General features: G+C 24.8%; 1 protein-coding gene across 1 annotated transcript; it reads right to left on the reverse strand.

Annotated features, from left to right (window-relative positions):
* Window positions 1-2,566: 2,566 nt before the first annotated feature.
* LOC110642527 (uncharacterized) lies at window positions 2,567-5,992 on the reverse strand. Its single transcript, XM_058142936.1, has 3 exons — window positions 5,424-5,992; window positions 4,923-5,135; window positions 2,567-3,009 (listed from the first exon to the last, which is right to left on the reverse strand). The coding sequence occupies exons 1-3, from the start codon at window positions 5,718-5,720 to the stop codon at window positions 2,893-2,895; spliced, it is 627 nt and encodes a 208-aa protein (XP_057998919.1). The 5' UTR covers window positions 5,721-5,992; the 3' UTR covers window positions 2,567-2,892.
* Between the last annotated feature and the right edge of the window lie 6,125 nt (window positions 5,993-12,117).

The following is a 12,117-nucleotide window of genomic DNA, read 5'->3' on the forward strand; positions in this document are numbered from 1 at the left end:
GATTGAGTTGATATACTTGAAGATATATTGAGTAGGTTGAGAAATTGGTTGAAATATTGTGATTCATATTATGTCAAAAATTGCTATAAATATTGATTGAAACTTGAACTGAAATTTAGGGACACATTATTGAAACATATATCACTTTCACAATATATAAAAGAGCACCTAGTTGAACAAAGCCATAATTTTTCAGTAGGCTACAAGCAAGGGCCGAAAAATTGTAAAGTCCAATTCACCCCCCTCTTGGACTATTTTGGGACAACAGTTATCTATATTTTTGTGAATATGCTTTTACTATAATTAGTTAATTATTATATAAAAGCATATAATTTTTTATGTTTAGAATTAAATTTTCATTATTTTTGTTTGTGTACAAAATAAATTTCAGTACAAAAAATAAATTAAGGCAAAAATGGGTTGAGACACCATTTTGATTGACGTCCTGCATGTTGGGATGCTAGTTATACTAGCATCCTTCATTTGGGACTCCAGTTTAATTGGCGTCTACATGGGACGCTATTTAAATTGGCTTCCTGCATGTTGGGATGCTAATATGACTAACATTTTGTACTGCCTCTTACTCTTTTTGTAATTTATCTACAACACACTTTTTTCTAGTAATTTTTCACTTACAGTACTCTTGTACAAAAAAAGCTCGTAGTATCTTGTTGGTTTTGTTGTTTACCACATAAACAAAGTTGAAAATGGGGGAGTCAAAAAGATATATTTGACGCGTATCAATGTGCCGACAGCGTGAGCTTGTGGATTTTGTGATTTGTTGACTGCATGAACTTGTAATTCTATTACTTGTTGAATGAGGGGAGCGGCCGTAACAAAATATAATGAGGCATCTTTTAGTTCTTTAGAACAACAAAATTACCTCTTTATCCCTTTTTTTTTCTTATTTTCACCCAAACTTTATTATGGTCATGGATAGATCACCGAGATCCATAAGTAGTGACAATTACCCTACAAAGACTTGCTTTCACTATGGCTCCAGTGGGTTCCTTTAACTAAGGCACTGCCTATGAGTGGCTAGCTCATTTCTCTATTTTTAAATTTCTATTCTAAAGCGTTTGTTGAAATTCATCTTCATAACTGCAGCGAACCCAATGGTTGAGCCTTTACTGGATACAATGAAGAGCTGACAAGAATAAATAAATAAATGGAACACAGAGCCAAATTGTTGCCAGTTGAACAATAAAAGAAAGTTGAACAAATCTTTCCAACAAATAAAATTATATTGAAAATATGTTTACTTTCATTATTATCTTAAAAAATAACAAATATATTTTTATTTGTATTAAAATTTTTTTAAATGTGATTTTTTATATTAAATTTTAATTTAAAATTCAAAAAAATTTATACTATTCACATTTATTAAAATGAATTATGATTTTTAAATTTTAATTCATGTTTTATAATTTACTTTATTCAAATATTTTCTGCTAAAATAAATACTATTCAAAATATTTATTATTTTTAATCCCAAATATGTGTATGAAACCACCAAAAAATTATCATAACTTAAATTTTTGATAAAATTGACTTTTTTACTATCTATTAATTTAAATGATGATAAATATATAAATAAATAATTATAAATTATTTGACGTACATAAAATGCACGAATTTGAAAGACTAGTATTTAAAAACTAATATTAATAATCTGAAAAGTGAAAAAGTATAAAAGTAATAAAAAAAATGAAAATATGTTTATGTCCTATAACTATAATCCATAGTTTATATCTATAATATATTTAAATATATGAAAGAGGGGAACATTTGGATATTCAAAAATAGTCTTCATCATTTATATTATTTACAATTATTTTTTTTATTATTTAAATTATTTTTAATTTTTATGTAAATTTAAATTTTTTATTTGTCAAAAAATCAATATATATATATATATATACATTATTTAATTATATACAATTACTAAATTTAGAATATATTTTATATATTTTAGAATATATTTTATTTAACTATTAAATACAGCTGATAACTGATAATTAATAGTAATTACTATTAATTAATAGCTAACAATTATTAGTTGATAGCTGATAATTAATTATAATTGATTTATATTGAGTATTTGATAAAAATATGTCTAATGATTGCAATATGTCTAATATATAAAATAATCAATAAGAGTATAAATTACATAATTTATTATAATATAATATTGTATTATAATGTGATATTATAATAAAACGAGGGAGAGGGACAGAGAACAAAGCTTGTGTTGACTAGAAAGAAGATAGAGTTGAGTTAATTGGAGACTAATTAGAGTTTGTACAATTATACAGAGCCCATCAGCAAGAAGCCCATTAAAAACACCAAGAATCATCTGGTAAATCTGGCCTAAGAGAACCTTTTGTTTAGTGGCTCAAAACTATTAATCAAATTCTTTTCAAAACCATCAAATTGTCACCATCCATTTCATGGCATAATTTCACTTCATCTTTAAATTCTTAATCCTACGTCTTCACCAATTCAATGACCGGATCGGCTCTAAAAAACTTGATTATAGAGTAATATTAAATTAAAAAAAAATCAATTCATGTTAGTATAAAAAAACAAACTTTATTTATATATTATAATAAAGGAGAAATCTCATTTGTTTAGAAAATGGCTAGATCCATCCGTAGAACTTTGCATATTTGAAAGACTTAGTCAAGCTGTTTTGTCCAGTCAAAAGGTTCCCAGTCTCGTGCAAAATTTGCAACCGCTTGCTTTTTTGCATCCACTGACTCATGCCTCCGTCGGCAATATACCTCTTCTTCTGGCAAATGCAGCATACCTCTTATTACATCGAGTCCAAAAGTACTTTTGAATTGCATCTCGTCGTCGATAACGTGGACAAAGCCACTGTTTAAGCCAAACTCAACATGGAAGTAAGGGAAGTCCTTTGGGGACAGAACCATGCAACCCCTTAACACTTGTATCAATCAGCTTCTTTGCATTGTGCTGGCTCCACTCATGTTCAGCTTCTTCAATTGCCTGAAAAAAAAATCTTCTTCAGAGACTTGTCCAGGAAGCAAGAAACTAACAATACAAGGATATATAGATGCATTTGCACATGTAAAATCATAATATAAGCAAAAAATTCCATAAATTCAACTGACTCTTAATCCCAAACTAGTTAAAACAAGTTAATGATGTCATAATCCCAAGCTAAATTCAACAGAAAGATACTTATTGAACAACAACAGTTATAATACGTTTGCAGTATATTTTTATGCTGCAGTTATGTGGTAGCAATTTTGACAGAAGGTATATTCAAACTTATTGGCAAAAATCAGTGAACATAAGCTTATAGTACACATAGTGAACTCTTAACTATTAATTTATTATTTTGGGTAAAAAATCAACTTGTATTCCTCAAAAAAATAGGTAAAAATATTATATACTCCTATTTACAATAACTTCCTATTCTACAACAAATTTCACAAGTTGTTCTCCATGCCTGATGTCATGTCATTTTTTGAGAGGGTGAGCAAACAGTAAAGAATTTTTCAATTGCTAGCAAACAACACTGACACAGATTTTCACTCTTTTCTGTTACCCACCCTAAATACTAAGGTTCAGACATTAGTTCACAATTTAAACAAGCAAATGACATTATTTAGTTCAAAGGGGCATCTGTATGGCATTTTTTATGCGAGTAACTACCAATTCAGCATTTGTCAGTAGGGTTGTGTATGGTTCTTGGAGGAACCGAACCGAACCGAACTAAATTGAAGAACCGTACCAAATCGATAAGAACTGTATCGAATTGAATTTATTTTGATACTTTGATTTTATTCTGGTTCTTCCATAATAACCAAACCAGAACCGTATCAAGCTGAAAACCAAATTTATACATATTTTTTTCTATTTTTTTTAGATGTATTATATACTTTCAATATAATTATATATATTTATATATATATATATATAATTATGAACTAAATACAACATAATATTATATTTCATTTTTTTATATTTTCTTAATAATTTTAGTTATAAATACATTAAATTACCTTATAATTTTTAATTATAAATAAATTATTATCTTTTACATATATATATATATATATATATATATATATATTAATTCTTAATTATATTGATATCTTATAGTTCAATATTATATGATTTATAAATAATTAAAATGTATATTATATGATATACTTATACTATTATATTATAGAATATATTTAATCCTAAATTAGATATATACCTTATAGTTAAACATTATATAATTTAGGTATAACTAAAAGATTTATTATATGATATATTATGTATTAATAGTCTAATTTGAAACTTAAATGCTAATTTAAGAATGACTTGTTAAAGAAATAATTACATAAAATTGTTTTAAGACCGAGAATCAAATTGGAACCGAAGAATCGAGAACCGTACCGAATCGGAACAGAAATAATGAAGAACCAAATCAAAACCATACCGAAATTTTGGTTCGGTTTCGGTTCCTAGCCAAACCTCAAACTGAACCGAAACCGAACGCCCCTATTTATTAGTACAATTCTGACTCCTTAGTTTATGATAAAATTGGTAAAAAATGCTAAAATTCTGCTAATAAATTAAAAAGTTATTGTTAAGATACTATTAATTGAACCTAAGATTGAGATAATGTGTTTTGATGTGTGCTGTAACGGTGCCTGTGAATGTGACATTATGTATTGTTCTTTTTTAGTGTATTTGAATTTTGAAAACAGTATGTATATATATCCCCAATGACATGAGGGAATAATCAAGCTCTTTTTATCCCATATTCTTCTTCTCATTCTTCTTTATTTGTCCTTCTTTTACAATTATAAAGTTGTTAATAGAATTAAAGAAAGGAAGAAAGTAAATATTAGATGTTCAAGAATTTGTCATTAGGCCAAAACAAAATAATTAAAGACACTGACCTTTTTAAAGTAGAGAGGGGCCTGTTTAGCAATTTTTTGTGGCAGGGGAATGCACTCAATTAAACAGTGACGACGTTGTTGTGCCAACCCCATTACTGTTTCAAGGAACACTAAATCCTTCCCTTGTTTCGCAAACATCATTATAAGGCATTTCTTGAAATTGCGAATTTCTTCCCATACATAATTATCAACACTCCTTGTGGCTGATTCATGCTGAAAAGGCCAACCAGACTCCATTAGAATAAAGCAAGCAGTACTGAATTTAAAATAACAGAAAATTCAACAATGTCTCATCATTTACTAAAAAAAATTAAGAATGAGTTTATTTCCCCTCCTAAAGCATGCAAAGAATCTTGAATGAAGAAGCATACAAATTTCCCATTATCCATTAAAATTTTGGGATATATCCAATTTCACAGAATGCAGAAAGTAATGATGAAATTCAACTATGAGAAAGAAAGATAAGCATATTACAGCATAAAGCAACTAGATTAGACTTACCTGCATTGGTAAGATAAAACAATGGCCTGGAACAACAGGCTGCCACTGTGGCAACATCAAATACGTGAAGTTTGCAATAGACACAACAAGGTGTTTTGGCTGATTAGGATTCTCAAAGCAAAAAAGGCAACGCTCTTGCTGAGTTGCAACCTTCTTCGTAGACTTTCGGCATGGTCCATCTTCAAAATCATATTCATCATCTGCCCGACCATATTGTTTATTCTGGATTAGCTTTATGTTCTCAGCCTCCTGTCTTTTCCGTTTTCCCCAGGATAAACAATCGTGAGCTCTCCTCATTTCAGGAAGCGAGACTGAAGATGACAGTGGAGAGGTGGGTGGTATGCCGACTGTGTGATTTGTGAATTTGAACGACAACGTTTGGATGCCGAGAATCAATACACAACCAAAGTAACCTGTCGAAAGCGATTCCTCCAATGCCTTATTGGAGCTGTTTGCCAGCAACCAAAGGAAGGCGAGAAAAAAAAATAACAGCGAGCTGCAAAGAAAAAACCCTAGAAATCAAAGAGAACGAGAGCGAGAATGGATGCAGAAACCAAAAGCCAGATGCGGAAGGCAAAAGACGTTGGCCTACACGGTATTTATATAAGGTTTCGATCTTAACGAACGCGTTTTATAATTCTTTGCTGCCATTACACGCTCCACTCAATGCTCGAGTAAATCCATTACGCGCGTGGTTGAGAATTTTTTAATTTTGATTTGCTAGGGGCCCGCTGCTTAATTTCTCGCTTGGGCCGGACGCGAAAATTTTTTTTTTACCATTTTCTAAAATTAATGTTAATAGAAAAAAAAAACATTTATAATTTATTATCTTTATAATATATACATTTTACTTCCTATATTTTATTTTTTTAATATTATTATATGAAATAAAAAATATATCTCTAAAAGGTCAAACTACCTTTGAGGAAGATATCATATTTATAATTAGATTATGAAATAGAAAATTAAATTGGATTTCAAGAGTCCAACTGATTTCCTAGTTTAACTCAATTATTCATCTTGAATCCTTTATAAGCAAATTTAATTAAAAATCGACTACTTAATATATTGATGAAAACTTAAATTTTATAATTTAAAAATATTTTATTATAATTATATATAATATATTAATTTTAAGAGTTGTCCGTGTTTTTATACATAATTAATATTAATTTTAATATATAAATACTGTAATTTATATATTTTTAATTTTATGTATATAAAATAAAATTTGAAATTTATTATTAAATATTCATTTTTTTATTATTTTAATTTAGATTAAATTTTTTATTTTTTAATTTATTATTAATATTTTATGATAAAAAAAATAAAAATATAGAAATATAATAAAAATATTAATTGAAGATATAAATTAATTTAAGATTGATTAAATTAAATGACTTTAAAAATATCAAAAAAAATTTATATCTTCTTAACATATTAGAGAAATATAATATATTTAAAGTTTTTTATTTAATAATATTAATAATATTTTAAGAAATTAGATTAATAATCTGTAAAATATAAAAGTAGTAAAAGAATAAAGGAAAAAATTAGATTTATGTCCTATATCTATAATCTATATCTATTTTTGTTATATATATATATATGTGTGTGTGTGTGTGTGAGAATATTTCAAATTTAGAGCATGTTTGGTTTAACTATTAAATATAACTAGTAACTGATAGTTGATAACGGTCGCTATTATTTGATAACTAATGATAGTTGATTTATATTAAATATTTACTAAAAATGAATTGTCATTATTGATATATAAAATAATTAAGACAGATATAGATTACGTAATTTATTTTACTATTGAAATAATATATAGTTATTAATTTATTTTATTATATTACTTATTTTAAGATATATAATTATTAATATAATTTATTATATAATACTATAATATAATATAATATTATATTATAACAAAATGATGGAGAGAGATGAATCAAATAAAAAAAAAATAAAAAATTATAACTTGTTAACTCACTTGACATTTCATGTAGCAAAAGTGAAAATACCCAAATTAGATTATGTATTTTGAATAAAATTTCTTTTAATTTTAAATGTAATGATTAAATTGCCCAAAATTAAAAGTTTTGAATAAATGAGTAATACAACTAAAGGTTTAAATTTATTCTATCATTTGATCTTTAATTTTTTAAATAATGCGACATGTATGCTTTACTATTTAATAATAAAAAATATGCATGCCACATCAATTTCCCCCAAATTCAATTTCACAATTGGATAAAATTCATTCAATCTTTGAATGTTTATATTTTTGTGTCAAAATTAAAACAATTGAATTAAATCACAAAGGAGTAAAAATATTTGACTTTTTAATATGATTAGGCCTATCTAGCACATGGTGCATTGTGAGCTTTTGAGGGATAAGCAAAGGCTATTTTTATTAAACAATAAAAAGTTTCTACTGCTGTTCATAAACAACTTTATATATAGGCTGATAGAAAAGATAGTAAATAGATATCCTATTAGTTATCAATTACCTTTTCAAAAGGTTTATCAAATATATAGGTTCAGCTATTTAGATTTCTATCAGCTATTGGTTAGATCTAATAGCTAAAATAAATCTACATGACTCTAATTCTTAGAGGTGAGAAGGTTTCTATTAGCAAAAAGTAATTCTTGATTTCCTCTTTTTTTGAACAAAATAGACAAATCCCTTTTTTTTTCTTTCGATATTTTCGAACTGATAAAAATAATGTTTATAAATTGGACGTATAAAAATACAGAATTCACAATTTCGAATTATTATCAGCCGTTTAATGTCAAAGAAATACACTGTAAAAGAAAAAAAATTAAAATTTTAATTTAATAAAGAATTCAAGACGAAGAAGAATAATTTAAAAAAAACTGCCTGCGTTTTTTATATTATTTGTACATAAGAATAGCATAAATTAATTAAATAATAATGTTTATATATATTGTATTAGCAATTTAATAGAATTCTCATGTAATAGTATTTACAGGAAATTGTTCATGTTTGATGCTAAGTTTGTATAAAATTCTAGCCAATGAAATCACACAAATATAATGAAGATAAACATTATATCTCACACTAAAAAAATATTTTAATAAAATCCAAGTTTACTAAGAACTAAAAAAGTCTATTTGATTTAAGATTCTAATAAACTAAAATTTTAATTAAACTAAATTAAAAAAAACAAATTGTTAGGTTTTTTTTTCTTACTATAATATCCGTAATTGATTAGAATTTATTTTACTCGAACAACATATATTTTTTGTTTATTAAGAATGATTTATATATATAGTCAATAATTTATACATTTCCTCTATTTTTTTATTAATTCTCATAATTTTTTTAGTTTTATATGCTAGTCGTTTAACATACATTAAACTATACATTTATAAATTTTTTTTCTATTTTAAATAAATAATTAGGACTTCTATAGTTTTGTTTTTAATTTGAATATAATAAATAAAATATATATTTAATTAAATATTTGAACACCATATCCAAGGACAAGCATTTTGCATTTTATTGTTGTTTATTGGGCTCTTATATTTTTCTTTCAATGAAATGTTAGAATCATGCCTTGGGGCTCTTCATGAGTTTATTTGAGTGGGTTCATCGTATTTTGCTAAATTATACTAAAACCAGTTTTGATAATATTTAAATCGAAACTAATAAATTAAATTATAAAATTATATATATTTGGTTTATACATTAATCAGTTTGGATTTGATTTTCATGATTTTTACTTCTTCTAACATATTTTAGATTTTTATAATTTTATTTTTATTGAAACTTTTGCATATATATATATGGAAAAATAAATATTAATTTAAAATATAATATTTATTAAAAATAAATAAAAATAAAAAACAAATAAAGTTATTCACGTGTTTTTTAATCTATATTATATATAAATGTATGAAGAGAAGAAACATTAGATTTACCTAAATTGCCATTTATCTTTAATTATAATTATATTTTTATTATTGAAATTAATTTAAAGTTTGTATAAATTTAAAATTCTTAATTTTAAATTTCATATAATTTTAAAATTTTTAATCTTACTTATACTTAACTTCAATTAAATATAAAATTTTATAAGAAATAATTAACAAAAATAAGAAATTAATAAATAAAAAAATATTATTAATCTATCTATTAACTTCAATTATATTTTTATTATTGAAGTTAATTTTAAAATTTGTATAAATTTAAAATTCTTAATCCTACTTATACTTCACTTTAATTAAATATAAAATTTTATAAGAAATAATTAACTAAAATATGAAATTAATAAAAAAAATAAAAAATAAACAAAATATTATTTATCTATCTATTATTTTTAAAAATATATAAAAAAAAACATATTTATAGTGATAGATAATAATTTGTCATCAATAATGAATATTACAGATAATAACAAGCTAATCCATATAAATTCGCCGCTAATACTATTTAGCGATAAAATTATGCATCACTAATAACTTTAGCAATTAATGCCTTTCAAATATTATCATCACTAATCTTTTAGTAATAGAAAATTTATCGCTAAATCCTTTAAAATGTTAATTTTATAATATTTTATATTGCCTCTAATAACTTTTAGTGGCAAAATATTTGTCACTAAATACCTAATAATTTTATTTTTTAATATTACAATAATTAATATAAATTAAAATGTTAATATTATTTTAATAATAATTCTGCTTGTACTAAAAAAAAATTATAATTCATAATATAGTAATTCTATACTATAAGTATTATTAATTTATTAAAATAATTTTAATAAATTAATAAATATATATATATATATATATTAATTAGCTAAAAATTTAGTGTTAACTACATATTAAAATAAAAAATTTGAATTTTTAATCGAATTTAAGTAGATGAGCCATATTATTGATCATAAATTTGTACCTTTTTTTAATTATTTATATTCATAAAATATAGCTTTAATCAAACTTAAAATTTATTTTTATATACAAACAAATTTTATGTATCTCATTTTTAATAAGAATAAAAATAAATAATATTATTTTCTCAAATTATTATTTAACATAATAAATTAAAAAATAGTTTGTATTGAAAACTTTAATGAAATTATAATTGCATTTCAATTTTGACTAATTGAGGTAAATAAAATGAAACTAACACTAATTTTATAAATGATGCCTTTATTTCTATGTCTTCCAGCTACTTTATCACCCACTTTGATTTCGTGTTTCTATAATTTTTTTTTGTTTTATTTAGAAAAATTTTCTAACTATCTATAATATTAATTAGATAGAATAGCTCTAACCCTATTAACTGATAATGAGAAAATAAAATATGGATAAATATCAATACCTATTACAAGCAGAAACTTTTTAAAATCTTGGGGAAGACGATTCAATTTGGATTGACATATGATGTGACTTTTCAGATATATTGGGTCATACGAAATTCTCCCGTTCTCTCCCCCGATTGAGATACCCTTTGTTTTCGCCCAAGAAAGATTGAATAAATCATCAAAAATTTGCAGCGCAAAGTGCAATGAAGTCCAATTAGATCTAGGCTTTTGAGGTACCCAAATTAATATTATCAATTAGAATAATTTATGGTTGGCTTGTTTGGATCAAAAAAATGAAGTATCCAGGCTCTGTTTAGAAAACCCAATTGATAATATATCTATTATGATTACTTCTTGTATCATATTCTATTTATAAATTTTATAAATTAGAAAAAATTTCAAACTGCTAATCATATTCCATTGAAAAATATAAATAGAATGAATGCATCAAATATTTGGCAGAAGGTATGAAATTAATTAAATTAAAAAAAAAAAAGAAGTTGTAACAAAAAAAATGCGGTATTTGGGCATTTGCCTTATATGTGCAAATAAAAATCGAACAAATCTTTACTCGAAGTAGAGCATAAACCTAAAAGAATTGAAGAAGCCCATTCAGAAATAAGAAAATGCCATTTTGATTTGAATTAAATTTCGATGAAAGAATACATCAATGAGAAGTTAATTTGATAAGTTTAATAAATTTTTTTTCTAGGTTAACGCGTCAAAACTCATCTTTCTTGAAAAATGGAAGAAAAGTCACATTCATTAGAAAAAAAGGTTAAAAAGTACTCACTATAAAAAAAAAAGAGGGCTGAAATTTATACATTGATTCTTTTTTTTATTTTTGCGATTTTTGTTGAACCATATGCATCAAAAGGTGCATATACGATTTCTAGAGGATGGAATTTTATCCCAATCAACCGACTTTATCGAGAAAGATTACTTTTTTTAGGTCAAGATGTTGATAGTGAGATCTCAAATCAACTTATTAGTCTTATGGTACATCTCAATATAGAAAGCGAGGCAAAAGATTTGTATTAGTTTATAAACTCTCCCGGTGGATAGGTAATACCCGGAATAGCTATTTATGATACTATACAATTTATGAGACCCGATGTATAAATATTATGCATGGGATTAGCTGCTTCAATAGGATCTTTTATTTTAGTTGGAGGAAAAATTACCAAACGTTTAGCACTCCCTCATGCTTGGCGCCAATGGGTTTTGATTTGAAAGAAAAAAGAAAACTATGCCTTTGCCATATGAAATATATATATTAAATGGCATTTTGAACTCAATATAGATATAAGAATTTTTTTAAAACATGAGATTAAACATTAGATTATGTATCAAAA

Source organism: Hevea brasiliensis, unplaced genomic scaffold (genome assembly GCF_030052815.1).
Source record: "Hevea brasiliensis isolate MT/VB/25A 57/8 unplaced genomic scaffold, ASM3005281v1 Scaf91, whole genome shotgun sequence".
Taxonomy (NCBI): Eukaryota; Viridiplantae; Streptophyta; class Magnoliopsida; order Malpighiales; family Euphorbiaceae; genus Hevea; species Hevea brasiliensis.